At 37.6% G+C, this 26,562-nt stretch overlaps 7 protein-coding genes across 12 annotated transcripts in view; 4 read left to right on the top strand and 3 right to left on the bottom strand.

Annotated features, from left to right (window-relative positions):
• The window catches only part of LOC111674038 (protein daughterless-like), a 29,728-nt gene extending 25,468 nt beyond the window's left edge, over positions 1 to 4,260 (bottom strand). Inside the window, exon 1 of the mRNA XM_023432904.1 lies at positions 4,123 to 4,260. Coding sequence (XP_023288672.1) covers positions 4,123 to 4,216 — 94 coding nt within the window. The 5' untranslated portion in view covers positions 4,217 to 4,260. The remainder of the gene's footprint in view (positions 1 to 4,122) is intronic.
• Positions 4,261 to 5,072: 812 nt separating this feature from the next.
• On the bottom strand, positions 5,073 to 9,702 carry LOC105702963. The gene is made up of 6 exons (XM_012430962.2): positions 9,484 to 9,702; positions 8,578 to 8,612; positions 8,216 to 8,327; positions 8,063 to 8,135; positions 7,810 to 7,947; positions 5,073 to 6,513 (listed from the first exon to the last, which is right to left on the bottom strand). The coding sequence occupies exons 1-6, from the start codon at positions 9,511 to 9,513 to the stop codon at positions 6,443 to 6,445; spliced, it is 459 nt and encodes a 152-aa protein (XP_012286385.1). The 5' UTR covers positions 9,514 to 9,702; the 3' UTR covers positions 5,073 to 6,442.
• Positions 9,703 to 9,740: 38 nt separating this feature from the next.
• On the top strand, positions 9,741 to 12,192 carry LOC105702960 (E3 ubiquitin-protein ligase sina). Its single transcript, XM_012430959.2, has 6 exons — positions 9,741 to 10,242; positions 10,384 to 10,487; positions 10,557 to 10,752; positions 10,955 to 11,225; positions 11,325 to 11,565; positions 11,687 to 12,192. The coding sequence occupies exons 2-6, from the start codon at positions 10,464 to 10,466 to the stop codon at positions 12,062 to 12,064; spliced, it is 1,110 nt and encodes a 369-aa protein (XP_012286382.1). The 5' UTR covers positions 9,741 to 10,242; positions 10,384 to 10,463; the 3' UTR covers positions 12,065 to 12,192.
• Positions 12,193 to 12,993: 801 nt separating this feature from the next.
• On the top strand, positions 12,994 to 14,320 carry LOC105702961 (60S ribosomal protein L13). Its single transcript, XM_012430960.1, has 4 exons — positions 12,994 to 13,139; positions 13,441 to 13,588; positions 13,668 to 13,917; positions 14,000 to 14,320. Exons 2-4 carry the CDS (start codon positions 13,446 to 13,448, stop codon positions 14,264 to 14,266), a joined length of 660 nt encoding a protein of 219 aa, XP_012286383.1. The 5' UTR covers positions 12,994 to 13,139; positions 13,441 to 13,445; the 3' UTR covers positions 14,267 to 14,320.
• Positions 14,321 to 14,406: 86 nt separating this feature from the next.
• LOC105702962 (UPF0598 protein CG30010) lies at positions 14,407 to 15,748 on the top strand. Its single transcript, XM_012430961.1, has 4 exons — positions 14,407 to 14,965; positions 15,043 to 15,091; positions 15,171 to 15,388; positions 15,455 to 15,748. The coding sequence occupies exons 1-4, from the start codon at positions 14,789 to 14,791 to the stop codon at positions 15,668 to 15,670; spliced, it is 660 nt and encodes a 219-aa protein (XP_012286384.1). The 5' UTR covers positions 14,407 to 14,788; the 3' UTR covers positions 15,671 to 15,748.
• A 281-nt stretch (positions 15,749 to 16,029) lies between these two features.
• Positions 16,030 to 21,608, top strand: LOC105702964 (run domain Beclin-1-interacting and cysteine-rich domain-containing protein). 5 transcript variants are annotated; one of them, XM_012430966.2, is made up of 13 exons: positions 16,030 to 16,119; positions 16,388 to 16,621; positions 16,686 to 16,837; positions 17,145 to 17,328; positions 17,418 to 18,386; positions 18,517 to 18,685; positions 18,766 to 18,897; positions 19,014 to 19,180; positions 19,248 to 19,390; positions 19,471 to 19,653; positions 19,767 to 19,949; positions 20,024 to 20,177; positions 20,315 to 21,608. In XM_012430966.2, the coding sequence occupies exons 2-13, from the start codon at positions 16,442 to 16,444 to the stop codon at positions 20,513 to 20,515; spliced, it is 2,817 nt and encodes a 938-aa protein (XP_012286389.1). In that variant the 5' UTR covers positions 16,030 to 16,119; positions 16,388 to 16,441; the 3' UTR covers positions 20,516 to 21,608. The 5 variants fall into 5 exon arrangements, with proteins under 5 accessions (XP_012286389.1, XP_012286386.1, XP_012286390.1 ...); XM_012430963.2 differs by having other exon boundaries at positions 18,975 to 19,180; XM_012430965.2 differs by having other exon boundaries at positions 16,037 to 16,224; positions 18,975 to 19,180.
• A 151-nt stretch (positions 21,609 to 21,759) lies between these two features.
• LOC105702966 (G2/mitotic-specific cyclin-B3) lies at positions 21,760 to 26,384 on the bottom strand. Of its 2 annotated transcripts, none has more exons than XM_012430968.1 (6): positions 26,237 to 26,384; positions 25,276 to 25,537; positions 24,385 to 25,188; positions 24,157 to 24,312; positions 23,788 to 24,068; positions 21,760 to 23,682 (listed from the first exon to the last, which is right to left on the bottom strand). In XM_012430968.1, exons 2-6 carry the CDS (start codon positions 25,492 to 25,494, stop codon positions 23,631 to 23,633), a joined length of 1,512 nt encoding a protein of 503 aa, XP_012286391.1. In that variant the 5' UTR covers positions 25,495 to 25,537; positions 26,237 to 26,384; the 3' UTR covers positions 21,760 to 23,630. The 2 variants fall into 2 exon arrangements, with proteins under 2 accessions (XP_012286391.1, XP_012286392.1); XM_012430969.2 differs by lacking the exon at positions 26,237 to 26,384 and adding an exon at positions 25,645 to 26,111.
• Between the last annotated feature and the right edge of the window lie 178 nt (positions 26,385 to 26,562).

Below are 26,562 nucleotides of genomic sequence, written 5' to 3'. Positions count from 1 at the left end.
CTGATAAGGAATATGCTCGGTATCCGGAATACGAGGAAGACGAAACACCACCGGCTGTCTGGTTAATTCTCCCGATTAATTAGCCCCTCGGAGTGTGATTTAAACGCGCCCAACGATCCATGACGCGACGGCCGCGAGCCAGGGTTGGGTAAGTATAATACGTCAAGTAATACACGTGCTTTTCTACACGTATATTACAACGTATAATACGTCCCTGGTTTTCTACCCAGGCACAAAGTACATTACCCGAAACTAAATGTGCAAAGCGCATGCGCAATATAGCCAATGAGAGTCCACCTATTTACCTCTAGGAGAGATTCTCATTGGCTATTAAGGTGAAGTGAAACCCCCTTCAAATCAGTCGATTCGAATACAATACTTTTTTTTTAAGGGTATTAGACCAAACTGTCCGAAACTTTGACACATCACTCCTGATCATCTAAGAGTTGTCCTGACACATTCAAAATTTGGATTTTTTAAAAAAATTATTTAACTCAGCCCAAACCAGAACCAAAATGGCGTCGATCTCTCATATTTCGATCGATATACAATTATCGGAGGCTCTAATATGAGAATCGAAAGGGTCAGGACAATTTTACGACAATTTAGAACACTCTGGTCATCAATAAACTCGCATTTGAACGGGATAAAGGCAAAAAAAGTGTTGTATGCGCTTCTATGCTAAAACAATGGCAATACGAGGTCTCGGAGTGAAAATTTAATTGGCCTGAAAATCACAGATGGCGCAGGGGGTCCCTCTGCAGTCAATTAGGGCCCAGAAAGCACGAATCCAGAGGATTTCTGGAGTTTCACTTCGATTTCTTTATAATTATTGTACGAAAACGACAGGTGGAGTATGCCATGTGGTACAATACCCAATATAATTCGATACAGCTGTCAATATAAAAACGAACGTCGGCAACGTAGGCATTTAGAAAAATCTTCTTTATGGACGTCGATCAAGCTCCCCGTCGTGTTTCACTTCACCTTAAGGGGATTGCGCTTTACACATCCAGAAATCCGCGCACATTCGAAATCAGCCTTAGAGATTTAATATGTACGCATATATGTTGACGTTTCTTTATAACAGCTGATAACGGCTATTTGAAGTCGTAAGATTCGTAACCAATATTTGTATCAAAATGTATAAAGGTGGAGGACCAAAAAGTAAATTATGGGATGAAACAAATCGACGAGATGAATGTTTATAACCTAGCGGATACCGCATGCCCTACGTATGTCTTGTCCGCCATATTTGATACGTTTTTTTCTCTCCTCGTTTCCTACGTTTTCTACCGTAAACTACTTGATTTACGTAATATACGTGAAAAACGTGAAAAACGTCGAAAATCGTGAAATTACCCAACCTTGGCGGGAGCTTGCAATCGCTTTATACGACTCGACCGAATGCCGCAGAATCGGCGAGGGCGCGCATGCGCGATCCCGGGAGCGCGCCACTCGGCGAATACGCGAACGAACGTCCGCACAAAAGGGACGCGCCGATAAGACGCGCCGGGGGTTGAGATGCTCATTCGCGCATTTAGAACCAGTATCCGATGCGATTTGCCTGTGAGTAAGCAAAAAGAAGGCAACCGATAATTTCACGTAACGTCGACCTCGTCCGTACACGCATAAAAATAGTCGAATCGATGGACCTTATCACCGCTCAACCACGAAATACGGTTATTCGAACAAGAAGGGATTGCTTAAAAAATTCTGTTGCTCTGACAAAATTCGTTGATTAATAATTTTCATTAACAAACCTCAAATAAATCGGTCGATTGCACCAAATATCATGGTAGATTGCATAGAACATGAAATTCCGAGGGTTTAACCAAAATATTTGGCTCGTCGACCAAGGTATTTCTGAAAATCAACGAAACGTATTTAACCGATATCCTTCAGTTAATTGGGGCAAACTAATTTGGTCAAGTTAACTGAAAATCGGTTCATTCGATTGGAACGTTCACTGAAATTAATGAACGTCGATCGAACGACTTTGTTCGATATACCCAAATATTTTTCTGGATCTGGATTTCGAGAAGGATAACGGCATACATTAAGGTGATGTGAAAGTGGCGTCGAAGAGGTTTTGTTTATAAAACTTTTCCCCCAACTCGGTTTGCCGAATAGTTTGAAACTTTACAACGTGAATAGGGAGACTATAAAGCAGGTCCTGAAACTCGTGAAATTTCAATTCTTTTCAAATTTGTTTTTAGGTATTTTAAAAATAGTTTATTAAAAAAATGAATTTTCGCGAGTTTCAGGACCTACCTTAGGGTCTCCATATTCACGTTTTAAAGTATGAAACGATTTGAGACACCCAGTTCGTAGAAAGGTTTTATGAACGATTGAGCTTTCGGATGCCACTTTCACATCCCCTTAATGACGTGGCAATGTAAATTTCATGTATACGAGACGAATTCAAGAGACATTGAAAAGACTTCCAGATAGATGGTGTAATCATTTAATTAAAAATCAAAGGTTTCATAGGATCTTGAACAAGGGATTTTATGTGACACGATTCAGTGGAAGGTGAACTCCTGGACAAGACACGTTTAGCTCCATTACGGTCGAAATTGGTACAACGAAAAGTAGAAGAAGAAATTGGTACAAATAGAGGGGGTTTTTTAATTCGTGCCTATTCTTGCACCCAAGGAAGAAAGAAAGAATTTAAGCGAACAGCGCACGCAAGGTGATGTACTCGTACCTTGATCAGAGAGCGGAAAACTCGGGTCGCCGGTAACGAGCTCCGGGAAAGCAATGAGAACACTTTTCTAAATAATACCGGGCTGCGAGGAAATACCGGCGATTATTTACAGTTGGCAAAGCGATTTCAGGAAGTGCGAACGAGCCGACTTTGCCGAACCAATTCGAATCCTCGTTCTGGGGGGAGCGCGGAGGTGAAAAACTGAAAGAAACTCCTGGGTTCGTAACATCGACGGCTGACAAATTTTTAAAAACTATCCTCGAAGCTTCCTAATCCTGCTTGTTATGAATTAAGATTTTTACAGAAAAGCTCAAATTATCAAGCGATAGAAGATACACCATGCAAAAGATTATTTTCAAACTGGCATCTCCTTGAAAACTTTGAAATAACGATTCTTATGCTACGAGTCGAAGACACTTAATTTCACAATTTTACAGGTATCCTTCTAAATTACTGATAATTTATAGCACATTGTTATCTCTTCCTAAGCTTCACTTTTCCAGCATGTAACCGTTCAAAGCATCGATCGCTTCTACTGAAAGCAGCGATACGCCTGTACGTCACTAAAAGACCATCGTTGCAAATTTCACAGCGATTGACACTACCCAGAAGTGTGTTCCTCAATTAAATTCTCCTATAAACATCGAGGGTCCCTGAAAAAAGTAAACTATAGTACGAAAGTTCCATTCAATTGCAAACCTAACCTCACTTCTATATTAGACAATTTTTAAGAAGACCTAATCTGGTAACCACCTTTCAACGACACTTCGCAGTCAATTTAATCTCACTTTTTCACGAGGAACTGAAATATCTTCCGAAATACTAGCAAGGCCGTCAAAAAAATGGTAATTATCCCGAGCACGTGCAGCTGTCATTGAACTTGAAATGAATCTTAGAACGGTCGCTTAGACGACCTCCGGAAAATGTCGACCACTTGAAACAAACCTTGCCAACTCATTGTTCCAACAACCTTGGGTAAAATCCGGCCGAAAGTCCTTCATAGGAAATAAATAGGGAAATTAAAACAATCGGCGAGTGGCGTCCCGGGTGCCAGTGGTGTCGCGGGTTCCGGTTCCGGCCGCCAGATGGCAGCGGCGTCCAGTGCACTGACAAGCGGACCAAAACACGGGGGTTGCACGTCGTGCTTCGCGGCCTCCTGGACTCGCAGCGAGCTCGCGAACCCAGGAATTATCACCCCTGGTCTTTCCCCGAAGAACCTCCGGCCTAACCTCACATGCGCCACAACTCACTCGCGATCAATCCCGAGAAAAGTTGGCACGATTCACGGCGCGGTCCTCGTAATGCACGCTCTCGCGTGAATGCGGCTTTTCCCCGAATCCGACGAGCCTTGCGAGCTGACCCCGACTCGGTTCGGCTCCCGACAAGATGACGGCGTTTAGCACAACACTCACCGGGCTGCTTGTTGGCGATCTTATTGAAGCAGTTTTGAAAAACCTCGTAGAGATGCATCGGCTCGTCGTCGCTGGCCGCCATGTTTCCGAACATCCAACGGGTCGGTTACGCGGAGCGGCCGCGCGCGGAGCCACCCACCCGACGTCACTCACACTACTGAACTCCCAACGTCCGAGCAGCGGCTTCTTATAGTCTCGATGGTCGCGCCGCCGTGCGGACGCCGCTCGAACCCTCCGACGCGCTCCCCAAACCGCGCGGGTAATTCAGAATTCAGATTCGATTACGCCCCGTGAAAAATCCTCAATTTGAGAAATTCTCATTGATTGGAAGATTACGGTTCCACCGATCACGGTTCTCGGAGAATGATATCACCGAGAGAGAAATTAACGAACGCCAAATGTTCCTTTAATCTCGATTTGAGCAACAGGTGCGTTCAGGAAGCGTGAATAAATTAATTTCAGCCGCTGTCCTTTTTTAGACTTTAAAATATTCATCGAATAACGATTCGTTGCGTTCAGAAAAGTGGGAGATAATTTTGTTAAACGGTCATCATCTAATTAAAATGTAGCAGTAACCTATTAACGCGGTCATTGACATCAGAGATGACGGTCGTTAAACACATTACACAAACGACGCTATCGTAATTACTGTTCAATCGGAATAATTAGTCCAGTCGCTCAGGAAATCAGACAAATAAAAGTGGTTTGTAACAACACATTGCAAAACAAGCTTCTGAAGGAAATCATAGAGAATCTTCCATTTCATTTGCCTTCCTGAATATTTCAACTAGAAGAGCAAGCTTTTTCTCGTCCGAAAAGTAGGGATTTGAATTTGTTAAACATTATTTAAATATTAAGACATATCTTTTTATTATTTCAGATATTTATCGACGCAATGTTTCCTGAAAAAAGGATGTACGGGAGAATGAATGGTTTTGTTGGCAAGACACTTATTCGCCAAGACATTTATTAGAGTGTCATAAGTAAAAATGCTACTACAAAGAATATCTTTCATTCCGTCTACGCATTAAAGCTTAAAAGACCACACGTATCGTCCGATGCATTTCTAGGCAATTGCGTCTATTTGCAAGCTGATGACAATTCACGGTTGTCTCTCGGACTGCTACCTTCGTCATAACAGCTCCAAAGAAATCGACATCATTGAACTGACACAGTATTTTTTCTTTGATCTTTTGATAAATGCAAAACAATATTTGTGTTCCTCAGCTTGTCGATGGTGACAATTCTACCTTCATTATTGTACATTGCCTCAACATTAAAACATGTATCTCTCTTGTGTTTACTATATAGGAATCAGCAATAAACTTATAAAAATTGAAAAATATCTGACTGACATCCAGAATTAGATACAAATACAATATAAATGCTACATAGGATTTTAAACAAATAATTCCACGGTTCGACATAATGATTTTGTATCTTTTGCTGTCACTTGAAGCAGTCTCTTAGTATAATGTTCATCGCTCTTTACGAATGTTTCACGTCCATTTCAACTACACCTTCTTGTAAATTTATTACGGATATTTTCAAATATACATATCAATAAAGACAAATATAAATACGAGTGCGACTCGTTATCTCCTCGCATTCATCCAATCTTCGATAACTAATTTCGTAATTAACACCACACTCCTTTCATATTTCTTTTGTTACATCCTTTAGTAATTCTTGATGAAATTAATTTGCAATATTTTGTACAGGCGAGTACATCTCCTATCAAACTGGTTGATCGTATAATTAACAACTACTTTCTTCAATAAAACTAGTCCTTGACACTTTCTAATCTAATAATATAAAGAAGGTAATAGCCAGTATTTGTAAGGCTCCTTAAAAATATCAGCTTCTTTCACTAAACGCATTTCTTATCACGATGTTTACAAGAGGCATCTGTAGCCCTGGACAAATGAATGTTAATTATGCCAATTAAAATACATACATAATGACTTGTTAATTATATTTTGATTTCATGTTCCAAAGAAATTTCCTCGTAATTCCTTCAAGGGCAATTGAGACCTTTAAAATTAATATCATGATCACTTCATATGTCCATGGATACCAGTTGCTTAACTTATTCTAATTCCAATAATTCGAGAGTTTTGTTATTTATGTATAGTCGAAGAGACATTATCCTTACGAGTTATTATACTGTACAGTCGTACAAAGCTCTGCCTAACAGGCCGAACTCCGAATCTCGCAAAAGAACGGTTTCCGCCGAGGATTCTCCGTGGTACCTTCAGATCCAAGAAAAGTCAGAATTCTGAAGGATAACAGAGTCCGTTCAATAATTTCTCTGAGATCCTTACATCTGGGTAAAGTCGGTATAACCGGGGACTGGCTGCGATATGTCCTCGTAATCTTCACGTCCAAAGCCTAAAGGTGAAGGTACAAGAAGATTGTCGATGTAGCCAATGAATTCAAAGAAAAGTGCAGAAAGAAAATAGCAAAGTTGCATAGAATTTCCAAACCAAGGGAGAACCTAACGAACGTATGAGAGGAGATATGTACAAATGGAGTCGATATGCAACTATTCTACAAACGAATGCTAACGACAGTGAAAGTAACATATACGGATACAAACTACGGGAATACAAACTGTACACGGTGCAAATAAATAAAACGAACGGAACAACTTTGGTACAAACATTAAATCATTTATTATCATTCTATTGTCATAACTATTAATAATAAATCATTACAGTCTGGCACTTGGAGCTACCATTAACACTGATAATTATTTTATAATCAACAGAACAATAATGTATGTGGTTGTGAAAATCATTTAATGTAAAAAAGTATACTCGATTCCTTCGTTCGAACATAGTTATTGAAATTAATTATACCTTCTTCATTAGTAAAAACGTACCAATTATCATTAACTTTTGAAATTGCAGATTAGTAAATTAAAAAATTGAAAAAAGCTACAAGTACCAAGAAATCGTTGATTTCACTCGAAACAGACCAAGCAAATTGCTGCATGCAAAATTAAAGGGTTGAGTAAAAGAGCAAGAGGTAACTTATACTTTCTGAGAAACAATAATTTCTCGGATAAAAATGTATATCATGAATACGTTAAGCATGATCATGGAAATTGCTTGTGCAATCTCTGATGAATAATACATATTTCATTGAAACTTCAAGCACTATCTCGGAAAGGAGCCATTGCAACTCAAAAGTGAGTCATGATGATAAAATTGGTCAAAATTTCTCCAAACAAAACATTTTTCTCATAATAATCTCAAAAGAGACGTTACTTTTCTTCTTAGAAAATACTCCAATTTGTACGAAAGATCAGAAAAGTTTTTAGAGAAATTCTGAATCATTGAACTACAGATACGCTGCCATAAAAGCATAAAGTAAAGAAATTTGGTTCATTTGTAGATAATTATTCTAAAAGCAAACTAAAACCTTGTTTCACCAGTGGTGTAACTGATACGCTATAAAACAATACAAGTATGGTAGCGAAAGGATAAACGTTATATACACGTCACATTATACTGTACGAATTCTTGTACATCGTTCATAATTGTTAATAATAATGCTGTTAATATAATAAAATTAATGTGTATAAAAATAAGTTTTCCTTTCAAAACATGTTACTCTATAATAAAGTCTTCTTAGTCTCCAGTTTTAGTTACACCACTGGTTTTCACACAGAATGTTACTGACCCATCGTAGGGCTCAGAGTGAACATCCCTGCAAGCATTCCTCCTCTTGTCTGGCCAACACGTAGTAGCACAAATGTAGATACCACTCTCACGATCATATTGATGATCAAGAAAGCAGCACTGAACTTCTCAGATGCATCTATAAAGTGACACAATCATGATAAATAAACAGTCTATGATATACACGTGGCAATTTTGGAATCTATGCTAAACTATAGGATATAGTTTTTTTTAAGCAGTACTGTTAAACTTACAAGACGATGATGGAAAATAGATGGAGAGTATGATCACATCGAGAAGTATTGATAAAATGTTTACTATGAGAGCCTAAAAGACAGAGGAATTATATCATTTATCGTTAACATGGTACTTTATAATTGAAATGGACACCATGTTTGCATACTTACAAGCTGAATAGGCTCATCTGACTGCCCATTGTGGATTGCCCAAAGCAGACAAACAAAAAATACCAGATTGTATAACATTGCTGACGGTGGACACCATGCTCCTTGAACTGCCCTGTGTAATTGATAAAGTAGTTTTTTTCAAGAACTCTCCATGGAAATGAAGATACTACCATAAGATTATTACTTGCATAGAATGGATCTTCTCTAAACAATGACATGGATATTTAGAAAATAAAATATAATTTGAATATTATGTACTGTACTAGGCTCGACCTAAGATAATATTTGTACAAATATTGCTGTAGTTATTTTTAATTTATTAATAAGTATAGTAGACTTTCACATTATCTGGAAATTCTTACCAACTGATGAGTACAAAATGAACTGCAAATATGATCTGAAAAAAGTGACATAACATCAGTCGTAAATAAATAACAGGTACGATGAATATATAAACTTACATTAAACAAACATTGCAATTCTGTATTATCTAAAAGATTGATACAAGATCATCTCATTAAACTACTTAGATTAATATGAAAATGAGCTTTTCATGAAACCCGTTTGACGACTTCTTGGCTCGTGTTTCAACACGTCATTTATGTAATGAAGTAGGATCAAAAGACAAACGAAAGCATTAGAAAAATAATAATTAAGCCACAAATGACCTTTATGAACAGATGATAATACCTTGCACTACTTACGCACATAACAAACCAGTTATATTTTTATAACAACGATGAGGATTTTAAATAACAAGCAAGTATATTCACTTATTACAGTGCAGAGACAAATAATCGGAAAATAAGACATTGGAAAACCATGTAATACACATGTTAAAGAATTAAAAATCATTCAATATTACATAATTCCAACATAGCGATAGCGAATTAGGGTTATAAGTGAATCCATTATTAGTCATTGACGAAGCTGAAGCAGTTGTCACCAATGCAGGAAGAACTTTCATAACAATAAGCAATGTGCATCTTGTCTGTATTTATAGTCAGCCACCAAATTGAACGAAAGTGTACCAAAAAGCTGTAAATTAAATGTCACAGAAATGAAATATAAAACAAATAATAACACACAATGCTACAAGCATTCGCAGTAATAAATCACTCGGTACACTGTCCTGTAAGGTTATGGTGATAAGGTTAAGAGATAAATGAAGTCATTACCAGGTGCTAACACACCTAGAACAATTGTTGGGCCGACGAAGCGCGTTAAAATGGTGATGAGATTGATGACAAATGACAATGAATGTATACCTTTAAAGGCAAGTGAAGTAAATCCGACATCGTTTCCAATTGATTTCACACAACACTTTGACAATACCTCTCCTAATTAAAAAATACCGAAATAATTGTTCAACCGTCAAATGCTACCTACAGACGATAGATATTTAGCTCGGTTTCATTACAAGTTTGCATGCAACTGATACCGCTGATACCGTTAAAAATCACGACTACAATGAACATGAAGGCGTCAAATGGTCAGTGCATTGCATACGTTGCATACTTACCGACGTAAATACGAAGTGGGAGTATGGCTACCATGACGGGACATTCCAGCGTCTTGATTGGTCGATTCCAAATCCGCGCCGACCAATGAGCGAGCAGCTTGAGCCGCGAACAATTCAAAAGAAGATCACGACCGAAATTGTAGTTTAAAACGCATATTTCCTTAGATAATCCCGGTATCCGATACCGACTTACTTATCATTGGTCACCAAATGATACCCAGTATTAACGTGAGATATATTTAAGGTTCAACTGACTAAAATTATAACTTTATTCTTAGTTTTACAGTAGCGAGCCCGTTGACAGACACGAAATCACCCGTTGTTGATCAACAAAGGAGACTCCCGAGGAATCTGAACCCCTGATAAATAACCAGGGTCAACCTACGATTCCTAGTCAACAGAAGCTACGAATGAATCACTGCCGAATTTTAAAACGAGTTCCGATATCTTCTAGTATCCTGTGGATCCGTATTAAAAGTGACTCATTCTGTTAAACTGCACAAAAGTAAGACTTCGTACCTTCTTCCTTGCTCAGTACTGCTCAGTATATGTCACAACAGCCGACGTGAACAGTGCCTACGTGAAAAAGTGAACGACTAAATTGATCCTCTTGAAAGATTCCTAAATTTCCTTAATAATATTGCAGATCCTTGTGGAAATATTGTAGAAGTATTTTACACAACTCCCCATAAACCCTCGATTTTGTAAACGCTTAATAAGTGGATAATGCTAAATGTTTTGCAGCAATGGGTAAGTACGAATATCTTTGCGACACATTCTAAATATACAATTGCGAATTTTGTTATTCCTATTATTCAGAGTCAGCGATTATTCGGGAGGAGAAACTCAATCCACGCAAGTATCAAAGGAAGTATGACGTCCTCGACAAATGAGCCAATCAGAATGCAGAGCGAGGACCCACGTGAGCTCCCGCGACCAATCAAATTCTCAAAGTCCTCGAACATGTCCAGCACAGAAAACATTTCTGGATGTTATACCAATATCGCTTGTGAAGGTATGCCACATATAAAGCTACGAAAATAAAAGAATTCTTTCTAACGAAAAAAAAACCGCATACACTTATGTCAATCCAATTGTGCAATTTCGAAATTTCTGTCATAAATGTGTTTCTTTTTTCTTTTTCTTTTTTTCTTTTTCTTTTTGGAAAGAAATACGGCATTTGATATTTCTTAAATGTTTTTCTTTCTGTCTTCTAGACGACGATTTCGATGCTGGGTGTTCTACAGACTCGGCATGCACATGCACAAACTGCACTACTTTGATGACTTTGACAGAATGTGGAGTGTGCATGGAACCGCTTCAGGGTCGAGAAGTGCAGGCCTGCACTTTATGCTCTAATATGATTTGCAATTTTTGTGCCTCGAAGCTGCCATCCTGCGCATTTTGCAGGTCGATCCTATCCACGACGAGGAACCGAGCCATGGAGAGGCTGCTTGATAAAATGCATCTGCCTTGCCGCAACTCTCGGTAACAATTAATAGCACGTGTTAAAAAATACATACTAAAGACTTAGCGTCGCAAAGAAAACGCGATGAAGGTTCAACTCGAGGATTTCGTCTTGTTCAGGTCAGGATGCAAAGTTATCGTGAATCGGGACAGCAGAGCACGACATGAGTCGACCTGTAGTTTCGCCACTATCAGTTGTCCAGCAGGAAGAAAAGTTTGCGGCTGGTATGGAACTGTAGTTACAATAGAAGCCCATCTGAAGAAGGCTCATGGATTAATACCACTTATTAACTACGGAATTACTGTGGAAATCGCTAGTTTTTGCGAAATCGCTCGAGCTAGGGAAGGGCGCCTCTACACGGTAAATATTTTCACGAGTTATTTCATGAATTTTGTATAATTCATGTTTAATTTAAGGGATGCAGGATATATTTTCAAAGAAACGTTGAACACATGGATAAACTAATCCCTTTGCTTTGCAGGTTTGCTTGTCATGCTACGATCAGCTGTTTATGGTGAAGGTCATACTCTTCCAAGACAAGCTGAAACTCTCCTTCACGCCCATGGGATACGTTCGGTCGATGAAACAATTAAATCTGACGAAATATGGAGTCTTTCTGTATGTGCATGGTATCGATAGGCACCTAAGAGTGATTTTGCCCTTTGAAAACAATCAAGGGACTTTGAATATCGAAATCACCTGTGCCTGCTTGTACTCTTCACTTTCCGAGAGTTCACTTGGGAAATCCGTCAAATTAGACATCGTCATTAGACAGATTGAATCCGACGTTAAGGGAACTCTGATTATTACTAACAAATTGGACTATACGAGCAGAGGAACTTCCATCACGGATTTTTAAGTTATCTTTGAATTTCTTTCCAGCTCAGGAAAGAGGATGATACAAATAATTGTTGAAATTATTTCATAACGCAGGAAAATGTGCAAAATGTCCATGTTAGTAATCGATCAATATACATGGTTACTGTATTTATTCTATTTATTGAGTAGGCAGGACATATAACTTAAACGTATTTATATTTGTTCGGTCATCGACTTGCCAGTCCATGTCCTTCAAAATATAAAAAAAAAACATATGATGCGTGCTATCATGTTATATTGAGAAGTAATACTTAACAAAGCTTCTCTTGGAAAACAAAACGCGCATTGAAACATTTAATACAAGATATTAATTATTTGGTATTCTTATACAAATCAGTATTTTATATTATACTCGATTACAGAGATACCTTTCTAGAGCATTGAAACGTTCATCGTTAGTTCCACGAAAGTTGACTCGCACTTTCATTAACCTTTGTAATCTATTTATATTGTTATATAATTAACTTGTAATCGGCGTCGATGTAAGCGTCCGGTACGTTTATGAGTCATATGACTATATTGATTGTTAAAATGTAGAGCCAGTCACATTTTTCACAATGTTTCTCATTGTCTACGAATATTTATTATTTACTGGCTTCCATTGAAAATTAATTGTTAATGAAAATGAATAGTTTAAAAAAAATACATTCTTACTGTAAAGTACCTTCCAAATAATAGGCCATTAATGTATTAATTATAAGCAAAATTATTAATATTAAAAGAGTGGATAGGGATAGACAGTAGAGCGAGATGACTCGATTTGCATTTTTATACGAGATTTTATACGTGAGTTCGTATTATCTACTATTAATAAAATGCAGGTAAGTTGCTATCTGATAGCATCTTCTGCTGATAGCATAAAATGGCGCAATGGTAGAATGTGGATATGATTCTTATAGATGGTAGCTCATGTCGCATGAACAATCTCCTAATTTGACTTAGTCGTTGGACTATCTATTCTTTTTTTATCTCGTGGCTGCGGCTCAACGGTTTCCCCCTTTCTAGCTGCCTTTCGCGGCGCGTATTAAAGAGTGACACCGAGAGGTTTTCGGCAGGTTCGTAATCCATCGATATCTTTGCAATCTTGCATTTTGCAATTTTGCAAAGAAATAAATAAAGAGCCTCTCACTTTTCTTCGAATGTGTCACGTATGATGGAAGTGATTAATCACAGTGACAGAATTTGTACCCATACCAAAAGAGGGTTAGGTTTTGAACCCGATTCTACAAAAATGGAGTTTGGGTCATAATTGTAACAGTTAGGCCCGGATATAACATTATAGAGAACGTTGCGAAATGTTAATTGATTCGTTAAGAACGTAATCGCTAGTGTCACAACTTTTTATGTCATTTTCAGCCACCATGGGGAAGCGTAATAACATGATCCCGAATGGGCACTTCCATAAGGACTGGCAGCGATTTGTCAAGACATGGTTCAACCAGCCAGCCCGCAAGTATCGCAGGAAACAAAACCGTGTCAAGAAAGCACGTGCAGTTGCCCCAAGGTTTGAAATTAAACAGTTTCGATCAATGATTACCCATAATTGGAATTGTATCGCTAACCAAAGACTGCTTCTACTTTAGGCCTGTACATTTACTGCGACCTATTGTTCACTGCCCGACATTCCGCTACCACTCAAAAGTTAGGGCAGGTAAAGGATTCACTTTGGATGAATTGAAAGCAAGTGGGTTGAACAAGAGATTTGCTAGTACAATTGGAATTGCCGTTGATCCTAGGAGGCGCAACAAGTCTGTAGAGTTGTTACAGACTAATGCTCAACGTCTGAGAGAGTACAGAGCAAAACTAATTCTTTTCCCACTTAACAAGAAGAAGGTACGTTACCTCATTAAATAAAATAAACTATCGTGTACATTGGAAGTTACTTTATATTTATTGTTTTCATCTCTTTAAATAGGTGAAGACGGGTGAAGCCAGTGAAGAAGAATGCGGATTGGCCACTCAGCATAAGGGTGATGTTATGCCCGTGCGTCATCAAGCACCTATTAAGGCAAAGGCACGTGTAATTACTGATGAAGAGAAGAAATTCTCTGCTTATATCACTCTTCGCAAAGCAAGAGCCGATGCAAGATTAGTAGGAATACGAGCAAAACGTGTTAAAGATGCTGCTGAAAACCCTGACGATGTAACTAAAGTGGCTAAAGAAAAGAAATCTAAAAAGTAATTAAGATCATTCTGATAAATATAAATAAAAAGCACTGACTTACTTTTCATCGTATTGGTTTTAATTAATAAGTTGTGGAGCACCTAGTTGACTGGTGGAATGAAAGGACTTATGCTGCCTCCCAGTGGAACTTCCTGAAAGTTTAGTCGCTTTATCGCTTTTGTACATCACATGGTTCCTCCATTATGAACTACGTATATTCTTTTTTAATGGAAAACTTTAATGAACAGCTGCTTCAATGTTAAAATATTTTGTTCCTCTACTCATTGTTTTCTCAATTAATTTATATTTATGAAATGTGAAATGTTCTAACTGGTTAAGAAGAGAATTACGTTGCAAGGATACCATTTTTAGGTTATGTAGCAGTCAGAGACAAATTACAAGGTCAACTCAGCTGTTTTGTAGGAATTATTAGATTTGAAAAAGTTACTCCCAATCTTTAGATGACCTTATCAGTTAATGACTGTATCACGTACCTTTTATTTTTAATTAATTTCCATTAGAACATTTTGTTAATGCAGTATGTTGAGTACGATGGGAAATCTACTGCGTTACAACATCCAATTACTAAAACAATGCGAATCTTTACTATATTCAAGTAATAGTCGCAATAGTCGAAATTATGCGACATATATACAGGGACAGTGCCCAGAGCCCCGCGTAAGAGAATATTTTTATTACATCGATCATCAAGGAATGGTACGTGCGATAACTACATAATAAATATATCAAGGTATAACGAATATAATGTAACAGCATAACTATTATATTTATAGTTATTCCTTGATGATTCTCGTATGAAGAATTTTACATCTTGTTTCAAAGGTATATCATTATTTTATGGATATAACTCGTCATGCCTCTGAAAGATATTGTCTCTAATACAAGTCAATCCTCATTTCAGATAAGAAGTTCTTAGCATTCTTTTTCAAAAGACTTAGGACAAATAACTTAGAGCGGTACAAAGAATTTCCTTACATATCCCTTTGCGGTCGTGAAAGGAATTTTGTTCGATGCGATGATCTTCCAATAGTGTTTACACATATCATTGAGCGACATAATGTAAAAAGTGGAGACATTGAGCACCTTTTTAGTTATGCTCATGCAGATGATTTATTAACGGTTTGTAAGCCTTGTCAATAACATGTTTTTTAATCTATGAAGAGAACCATGCATTAACTGTCTTAGGTGCCCTTTGAGCCGAACAAAATCTACATGAACATTAATTCTGGAAGGGTCTATCATCCCGCACCAGAAGTTGCTGGAGGTGCTGGACTTGTGACATCCAAACTTGCTATTGAATTCAGTTCATTTTTTACATTTGAAAAGGGAGAAAGGCATGGCCCAACGCATTTCACTTGGAAAGGAAGGAGGTATGATCTTGATCAGAAATGGTATAAATAAACTCTTTAAAATCTGTACAAAATTAGTGTATACATGTATATGCTGTAAAAATATTATTAAACAAAATGCATATTGTAATAAGATTTTATTTTTGATCAAATTTTGTTCTTTACAATCCATCGGCCAATACCAACAGGTGAAGATGTTTCTATAGTGCTCTGACGTACTTTAGATGGCGCTGAAAATTCTGTGAAATGTCAGCGCCATCTAAGTAACTCGTACAGAATTAAGTATACTTTTTACTTTTCTAAGAACTGTCTTAGTGGCAGCACCGGACCGAATCATTTAAATTGCTCCAAAATCAATTTATCAGCTCATCTTCCTTATCTTTCCCATTCACGAAAATGAGCGAAAATGTCAAATGAATCAACCCGGTCAGGTGTTCGAAAGATGATACAAATAGACTTGAGAGTTCTCCTCCTAGTTGAAATGATCTATTGTAAACAAAGGTGAATCACTGCAATGTGTCAAAGTTCAGCATCGCTAAAAAATCGAACAATGCTCCGTTGACATGACATGGATAGAGATAGGTCACAGTCTGGCGCCAAGCGCATGTAATTGTAGCGCAGTTTAATATAGTTTTAATACGTGTCAAGGCAAAAGGACTCGTTGCATAAACATTACGTTAACGTCTCCATAACTATACGGGAGCCTACACGTGCTTTGTTCAAAGTATAGTTTCATTTACATTATTACTGATTCTATTTCGATTCTCAGGATGTCCAAGGACACTCTGATAACAACTTGCTGATTTTCGCTGCATCTGACACAATGAGCGAAGACGTTAAAGTGAAGGAGCAATGGCAGCTTCTACAGTGTCTTCGGTCGACTGTAGAAGGTCTGCTGCTGAATGGCGTTTCCAATGTTTGGAACGTTTACGGTGGTCTTAATCGACTTCACAGTATAATGGAACAGATATTCAAACATGGTTGTCGCGTGTTTGACCCCACGGTAGGTTAAATCATTGATTTACTTGAATTATGGCCAGAGGATATTATATTTTAACATGCATTAGGGGGAACCAGATTGCTGGGTTTTCATTCAAGGATTAAATTGGCTCCAACCATCCTTGGCTACCTCTCCATCGGTTCAAGAAAGTGACGATTACCTCGCTAATTTACCCTCAAGGATAGCATCTCATAAAGACATGTTATGGCTGTATAAAAGGTATTACTTCTATGTTGTTCCTTAAATTTGTGGTGACTTCTGGGACTGACCCATGTCCATTGTCACCAGGGGGCTTACGTTTCGCAAACGTTACAGGATCACATTTCATTAGCGTCTGCTCTGATGAAGCGAACTGCAATGTTTGCGAAATGTCGACCCCCCGGCAGCAATGGACACGGGACACTCCCGGAAGCCACCATAAATTTAAGGAACATCTCAGACTGCAGAAGTTTAAAATCTTTAATTCTATGTTGTTATTACGATATGAACTGTAAGCCAGTAGCTACTAAATGGGAACTTTTTACAGTCTCGAGAATCATACATTATCTCAAAAATTATCATGGCTTTTGTCTGACAAAGAACATTTACTTTCCTGTTTGGAACCGTGGGCATTCTTGTGTCAAGAAAACTTAGCCGAAGCTACCCTCATCTGTTTGAGAGCAGTTGAAAGAAATCAACCTGTGTTTCTCACAGAAATAGATCCGACTTTGGTAATGTATTAACTAAGAGAAAACATATTTCTTCAGTTTATTGATATTTCTTTGCATACCATTTCTCATAATGCATGAATCATTTCTAGTTCCTACCAAACTGGTGCTTTAATAAAAACAGTCCAAAGAGGCACCGACGTTCTTCATCTTATCCAATAAATTTGACTGTCATGAGACAACAAGTGAGCAGCGAAGATAGTACAGCCATGATTCGAGATGTGTGTAACAAGGAATCTTTTAAAAGTCAAGCGCACAAAGGGGATGAGGCATCAGTATTGTTGAACAATAATTTAGAGAATAATAGCTTTAAAACTGCCACAGATTCTACAGTAAAAGAGGATGAAAACTCATTATTGTTAAAGACGTGGAACAGCCTTCCAGTATTAAGCAAAGAAAATATGATCCCAGAGGGGAGTTCAACGCTACCTTCGACACCGATTAAGACGAGTATCACGAGTAAAAACGTCGATCAAGATCAACACAGTTATAAACTCTCAGAAGTAATTAAGGTGGATTATTCTGACGTTAAATGTTCCACTCCGATAGTTCATGTAAAGCCGAAGCAGAAGAGTTTATTGAAGAAGTGCAGGAGTAAAACAAAAGAGAAAAATCGAACAAAACCAGAGAAAAGATCAAGCGATGGAAGCTCTGACACATTAAATTACGAAGAATCAATGAGAAACAACTTGAGGGACTCTTCACAGCAACCCGTTACGATAAAATTAGAGGATCGTACAAACGACTCAGTAGATGCAAAGACACAGCGAAAAACGAAAAGAAAAACGTCCTTCCTGCCCGGATCTGCTCCTGAGTTTACAGGATTGTGGGGTCTGGAGATCGAAGGCCAGAAGGATATTCGCACTCCGAAAAAGAGTTTTATGGAAGATGGTGGAAGTAGCGTGCAGCCAATGGCTACTGGTTATTTTCCACGTCCTACAGAAGGCCAAAGTCTGACTAGTTTCCTCTCGTCGACTCAATTCGCGCGCGCCAATGCTGAGTTGGATAGAGAGAATGCTCATTTCAGTATTTCCGAAGCAATGATAGCTGCCATCGAACAGGTTGGTCTAAAATCTGCGTCTGTCAACATTTTTTAAGTAAAATATCTAATTTCGCATTCAGCGAATTTTACATAATCAAAGATTAAGAACTTATATAAAAACAGTGGTGACTGAACCATACAAATTTCAGATCAAGTGCAACCGACAGCTACGATTGGTCGATGAAACTGTCGAAGAGAGTGACGAGGAAATAAATAATCTTAAACAAAGAATAAGGCTACGTCGTCGTCAGAAACAAGAAGAAAAGTCCAGAGCAGGAACTTGGACTCGAGATCTACTCAGCGATGGAAAGACGGATAGTAAGATGATAAGAAAAAAATCATTTTTGTCTTTTATCGATGACATGAATTGATGATAAAATTTTACTTCTATTACTCAGCAACCACAACCGATCAAAGCATAAGTCCTCTATCGACTTCTCCTGAGACGCCATCAGATAGTATCTCTACTGACGATGTCGATGACTTGGAAATGGATGATACTCAAAACCTAATGCAACTAAAAAATTCCGGTAAGGGATGTAATGTTTTCCTCAAGTATATTTAAGATAATTATGGTATTTAAAAAAAAAACTGTTACGATATTTAGGGATATCCATGTCAATGGCATCATTATACTCCAATGCAGACATATATAAAGCTTCGCCGAAACATGGAGGAGATTCAAATTTAACAGATAGCATAATATCAGCAGAAGGAGTAGCACTGTCCTTGATAAGCAAATTCAGCGAAAAGCAACTACCAAGAGCTAGTGAATTAGAATGGCTCGTTTCAGAACAAGACGCACCGCAGCAAGTAAGAACATACAGATCTGAGTTTAAAGAATTAACAAAATAAATGTTTAAAACTCATATCTTTTTAGCTACTACCACTGCCGAAAAGTTGGCCCGTCAGTCCGGATGAAGTAGGAACCAAAGACAATTCATCAGCTATTTCATTGCGTGGGACACTAGAATGGGCTCCTCCGAGACCACAAATTATTTTCACCGCACATCCACCTCCAGTGTTAGTCTTTTACAAATAATGATATCTAAGTAAGGCAGTACTTTTGAATAATCTCATTTGATCTTTTCATGGTTTTACAGGCGGAAGATACTCATTGCAAAACAGAATTACAGATGTGCCGGATGTGGAATGAAAGTTGCAGTGGCGTACGCAAATCGATTCCGGTACTGCGAATATCTGGGAAGATATTTCTGTACTGGTTGCCATACCAATCAAGTCGCGTTAATCCCTGGCAAAGTTCTATCTAAATGGGACTTCAATAGGTATTATTCTCTCCTTATTTCACAAAAACAAACGACTGTATCGGAACAGTATATATAGTGATTGAAGTAATTTCTTGCATGAATAACTGAGATAATAACGTGCATTGTTGCAGGTACCCCGTATCGAATTTTGCGTACAGACTGTTAGATCAGATGGCAGGAGATCCGCTGTTTCAAGTACAAGACTTGAATCCATTACTGTACAGGCGTGTTAAGCAGTTGGAACGTACCAGAGTATTACGTACGCAGTTATTTTTCCTTAAAGACTTCTTGTTAACTTGTCGCTTTGCCACAAGGTATTTATCCTTATTTTATCATCTCAAGAAAGGTGGATAGATTTTGCAATATTAATACGTGTTATGCGGTTTAGCATTCAAGAGACTCTAAAGAAGGAACCAAAGTACATGTTAAGTGATCCCCACGTCTACTCCATTCAGGACTTGTTCCAAGTTAAGACTGGTTTGTTACCTGCGAGATTACAAGACATCGTTCAAGCTTGTCGAACACACGTGTTAGATTGTGAGGTAAGCATCTAAATTGCAACTAAATTTTAATGACTCTCCCTTTCTTAATTGAAATAATAAAATTAAGTACAGTAATTATCCAGTGCCACGAGTGATTCGAAAGAGGACATTTTTTTTCCCAATTCTCTTGTTCGCAGTTGTGCCAAGCCAGAGGTTTCGTGTGTGAACTGTGTGGTTCCAAAGACGTCATATTCCCCTGGCAATTGTTAAAAGTAATTAGATGTGAACAGTGCGGTGCGTGCTTTCACATAGGATGTAAAGAGATTTCAACGAAAGCAGAATGTCCCAGATGCACAAGGCTACAAGCCAGACGTTTATCAAGAGAAGTGTCGCCTTGACGTCAAGACAATTTATTTCGCATAGTTAATTCGAGGATCACGGGTAATTAAATTATTCCCGAACGAACTGAAACATTAAGCCCATCGAAGTGAACGGTGTAAAAACATCACTGTCCTGGTCAGGACTATTTTATTTATTCTATTCGAGATGCTTTATAAGTGATCGCAAGAATTTGCCGACTGAACATTTCCCTGGTATTCAAAAAACTATTAGGAAGGTTTAATTACGTTTTGAGTAACAAAACGCGCTAGCGAGTATCGCACCTCATCAAATCGTTGCACGTGTAAATAATTACTACTTCTATCGATAATACACTTAGCATGAAAGTCAATGTTGAGGGAAGGTTTCGATTAGTCAGACAAAGAGTATTACATAGAAGATTGTTGTGTAAAACACCTTAAGAGATTATTGATTTATGAACAAAACGAGTTCATCGAACGAAGAAAAATTAACATTCCTTGATGTTAAATGATCGATAAGGCAGTATGCGCATCACGAAATGCTAGTTTTTGTTAGTACATTTTACTCGTCCTGTTCTCGTTCATAATGAGTAAGGACTTCAATTTTTGACAATTTATGTATATATACCTAGTTTTATGTCAATAATGAAACTTCATATGCTCGATACATTATGCTCAAGAAACAGAGCAGTACACTACTGTAAATATTGTTTAATTTAAACGGTTTCGTTATTTAATATTTGATTCAAATTTATTGTTGTAATGTTATAAAATGGATAGAGTACCTGTTGCGTGTCATTATGCGTTATTTAAATTTATTGCTATATAAATTAGTTCTCTATCGTGCTTTCATTTCTGCCTCGCTAATTTCAAGTGTTTTTATTCTATATCGATTTCATTAAAACTTTTTATCTTTAAAGTATACAGTGTAGTAAGTCTTCAGATGCGCAAAATTAGGATGACAGATAAAAATTGTGATGATTGATTTTAACTCAATAGTTTCTAATGGCTAACTAGATAGTAGAAACTCGTGTCTTAAAAACGTTTTTTCACAAACTCGCATCAATGCGAACGACGGATGAAATTACTTTTGTATTTAAAAACTGTTACAAATAAACATTTTCCACGTAAATTATCTTGTAGCATTTTTTATTGCACCGACTATGCGAAAAATAGCCTGAATCACGCATACATAAGGAATTGTAGAATAAAAGAAATCGAGAAAAAGTATGATAAGTAATAGTGTAGAAGGATCGATAGTATCATTATAATTGCCGCAAATCTAGAGGGCGGCGACATCGTCATACCATGATTTTATTAATTAAATTAAGATCTCATTGATATAATGATCCACATACACACCTTTGTAGACACTAATACACTTATTTGATGGTAAAAAAATAGTACACTATAATAACAATTATTTACACCGCGTAATTTACGTAATGGCACATTTGCCTGCACATGCATTCTTACATTCATCTTATTGGCAGTAATATGCTGGTTTTAAAAGCAACTTATGTACATTGCTTCTACACTCGCAAATTGGTCTTGCACTTTCGCATATACGAATTTAACTTACTTATAAAATATATAAACTATCATAATGAATCCCTTGTTATTTCTCTTTTGACAATGTATACAATTAAATCCACCGAAGCAATTGAAATTAAAACCAGTCTGGTTTTCCTAGGGTCAGCAAATTTATTTCATTGGATCGACTTGTTTCTCCTAACTACATGTCAGTCAAATTGCAAACCAGCATTGAATTCTTTAATGCATATGTAATAATGCTTTGCTTGGTAATAACTAGGACGTGCAAAAAGCATGCCTTTCAATGTATTCCTTCCTATCCAATATCTGTGAAATTTTATCCATCGGAGTTACGCGTAATTGCGTTTAAATTTTCGACCTTTCGTAGTTCACTGGTTATAAGAAGTTATACAGACTAAATTGATTAAACCAGCGGTTCTAAAGATGACAACGATTTTGTTGTATATCGACATATCACAGATCTTTCATGCGGACACTGGTGCAAACGACAATCAAATTAAATTACAAATTGATTCTATACTAACGTTAAACTGTTAAAATAATTTTCTGTGGTCGGAGCAAATTTCCGTCAGTCAGACATGAGACTTCACTACGAGCAATTTGATCAATTTACTTTTTCTTCAAAATTGGTATTCTTAATTATTGTCTATTCCCTATCAATCAATTTTTCCCTAATACATTCCTGCCAATGCCATACGCCGTCTACTCTTACTTAAAACATTCTACGAAAATTCTTTAATCTTGATCGGAACGAAATAATTATTCACGTAAAACGTCACAATTAAATTTTCTATCTCAGAAATTCTAGACATATTGCCGATACATTTCGTCTGTCTTTTGATAAGTATTAAATCCCTGCGCTGGTCGACGTCATGTTTACCGTTGTTATCAGTCTGAATAAAGTGTAATAATAATGCATAACAATACGCCACACTTTTGACATGCCAGCAGCATGGAATATACAACGTCCACCATATGTTATGGCTTTTGTATTTCTTCTGATTTCGTCAAAGTCAATTGACAGGTCCATCGGCACTATATATTCTCCACATTATTTTAATTTATATTACAATTTAATTTATTAAAGTAACGGGAATGAACAATGGATAGTGCCTGTCAGAGTCTTAAAAATAAAGGGGATTGAAAATACATTCGTTAAAAAAAGACTGTCCTGAGAGAGGTCATAATAACGTTATCAAGTACAAAAGCGTGGCGCTATAATAAATTTCTCAACAATAAAGAAAATCAAAATAATTTACAAATACTGATAGTGTCGAGTCAGTTGTGAAGCTATTAGTATGTATAAATAGGTGTACAAAAATAGTATCTGTAAGTTGTTCCTGACAAATTCTTCCTCACCGATAGAATAGCCTATGAGTGGGCACTTGGGATTGTTTTGACCCCTAAAAATTACTTCCTCGGGGTAAATAGAACGTCTAAGTTTTACCTCAATATGACATGCTGAGGAGTAGGCCCTCGATCTGCATTCCAATGAGGTTCTCTTTGTTCAATCTCTTTGGAATGTACCAAAGAAAGTCATTGCTGCACAATCAGCCATGTATCTGTCTAGAATCGTAGTACTCCCTTAAGGCAGACTAAACTACACATTTAAAACATCTTTCAGTGGCACCTTTGCAACTTCAAAGTATATCCTGAAACAGAATTAAGTTGAGGAGGAAGTCAATATTAGTAGTAGCAGAGATTTCTGGATTACTATTATTACTCCTTCAATTGGCTAGATCTTTTTATTTACTTACTTATGGCTATATTTATTGCGGACCGTTGCAAGGCCTTCTTTATGTTTTCGATGCAGTCCTTGATTCAACACATTCATAATATCTCTGAAATCGTCTACTTTGTATCCAGTATAATATTCCAAAGTAGGAGTCCACCCTCCGAGATCTTTCATTTGCAGTGCAAGGAGAAGTGCAGCTGCTGCCATTTTACTATCGCTGTACATTATTGTTGCATAGTCCATCAGTGAGTACTCCAAAATGTATCGGGCTAAAGTTAATGTTGGCATGGACAGTTTGGCACACTGTTCACAGGAGAGAATGAATTAAATTACAACTAGATATACTTGTATCTTTGAAACTGGTAATTCTTTTCCTTCAATTAATACTGACTCTGGCATATCGACGAAGAAACCTGTAGGAAAGAGGTATTCCAAGATCGAAGTCAACTATTTTCAGGACATTCATTTCCATTCTAATTAATTCTCGTTGTGTGTATGCACCATCACATATGTACAAGAAGTCTTCTACCATTGGTGGTATTCTCTCCTGTGAAAAAAGTTGTTTTTCAATCTTCCATAATTCTTGTGACAATTAACATAAATGTAATAAAATACTTACGTCAAATTTGCTAGCAATAAACAGACTTGCTGCACCCAAGAGCTGGAGCGTTTCTTTTCCAACGGTAACTTTGGTCAAGTAAAGATCAACCAGTTTTACTGCTAGATACAAAGTCTCATGGTTCAGTTCAAAGGACTCTTGGACCTCAACCATCCAGTCAACAAGCAACGACCTCATCCATCTTGAAAGGCACACCTGTCTTTCTATGTAATCACCTATGGGGAAATGACTTTCTCTTTCTTTAAGGTAGTTAAAAATGTCCATTGCATATGGAGAGACTTGATAAGGATCCAACCAGTTTTCCACATCAAAGTCCCACTGAACTCCTTCTGGTAACTGTCTTTTCGGTGCCGCATTCAGTCTTAACACAATAGATTCTGCTTTCTCTGTGGTTGCAGGACTTTGTGTCTTTTCTTCAGCTAGTTCTTTCTTTACTTCTGGAATTACATCCTTATTTTCGTCCACATTAATGTTAGTTCGAGTAGTCTTCTTCCCACTATCTGTAGAAATTTCTTCTAAGGCACTGACATAAAGCGAGCCATCTTCTGATTTCTCTAAGTCAAGACTCCGTCGAACATTGACAATTTTGCTAGGAACTTCCGCTTTCTCATCATCTTTCTTAACAGGTTTCACTTTAGGTACTGGTTTTGGCTTAGCTGGTACTACATTGTCAGGTTTTCCCAAAATCTTTTCAAGAGTTCGCAATGAACTTGTCGGTACAATTGGTTTAGTTTGTGTAACAATTGCTTTTTTTACAAGTTTTTTTGGTTCATGAAGTTGTGCTCCAAATGATTTCCCAATAGCCTAATGAAATAAAATAAATGAAATGTCCATGAAAACTATTTTGTAATTATCTAAAATATGGTACATGGAACTATTCTATATGCTTACATTAGTAATATTTCCCAGTGCCGATCTCTTAGTAGTTTTTTCTTTGAGTGGAGAGGCATCAGCTTTCCGTTTAATTCTAGGATCTTTTATAACAAGTGGCTGTTTAGCCAACGTATTTGAGACTAGTGAATTCTGACTCCGTGTAGTAATTCCTTTACGGAGGCCCATAGTATTGACATTCTGTTTGTTCTGCCCATTTAATACTTTAGGAGGTGCCATTTTAATAAAAATGGTAACTCGGCCGTGTCTCACTCAATGGCTCCTGAAAAAAACAAGAGTTCATATGCAAGACACATAATTAAAATTCTTTGGTAAAGCCCCAAAAAAAGAAACAATATATAATCAAAAGTAATAAAATAATTTACTCACAAGATACAAACTTCGTTACTATTTCAACCTCAAAATATTATATGACAATAAAGTGGAAGTAAATTAGATGTTATTTGGAGGAAATTTAAAATGGCCTGAGTCCAACTAAGAGCTCTTGGAGTAACAAGATTTTACGTGAGTAGTTCCCTACGAAATATGCGCGAAACATCTCAACCGAATTTCAATTAACGAAGCAACAATATTTCTCTCTCGACCCTTTCGAAAATAATTGGGAGTTTCTGTCAGTAAACCGAAGTAATCTCAGAGACTTTCCAAGGAAAACGAAACGCTGCCGACATCGATGGCTAACGAAAAAAACGCGGGAAGGTGAGCCGACTATGTCTCGGAAAAAATAAACCCAAGAAAATCCGTGCCAAACGTTTCGACCATTAATGCGCGGATTCTGCCTCGTCCCCTTTCTCCGGAACGTATACAATCCGACGAAAAATAGAGAAAAAAAGTCACGAGGTCGTAGAGGAAGCCACCATTACGAAATTCCAAAACAGAAACACTCGTTGAAACGTCCCATGGTTTTCAGGAAACTTCGATTGAATTTCGCGAGCCGGAGATCCGAGGAAACTCGAAAGATTACCTGCAGAATAGTTCAATGATCCTCGTATCCTGGAGGAGCAATATTTCTCATTTACGAGGTCCGTTTTCCTACCCGTACCTTACTTTACTCCTCCAGGCGTCTTGCGAGAACAACTGAAGTTGACGGTGGTTCAAAATATCACGGTTACGGACAAGGACGCCTGCGATTGGTCGAGCTATAACAGAACTGACCAATCAGAGGAGTCGAAGAGTAGGAGCACGAGTAATGCCGCCACGTAGTATTAACGAGAACTACTCGGGCATAGATCATGAATATATCACGCAGAGATGAGTTGGGAGATTGCTCACGGGCAGGGTCGCGCGATC

This window comes from Orussus abietinus, unplaced genomic scaffold (assembly GCF_000612105.2).
Source record: "Orussus abietinus isolate OABI.00-Male unplaced genomic scaffold, Oabi_2.0 scaffold491, whole genome shotgun sequence".
In the NCBI taxonomy this organism is placed as follows: domain Eukaryota; kingdom Metazoa; phylum Arthropoda; class Insecta; order Hymenoptera; family Orussidae; genus Orussus; species Orussus abietinus.
This window is presented reverse-complemented; position numbering and strand designations above follow the sequence as displayed.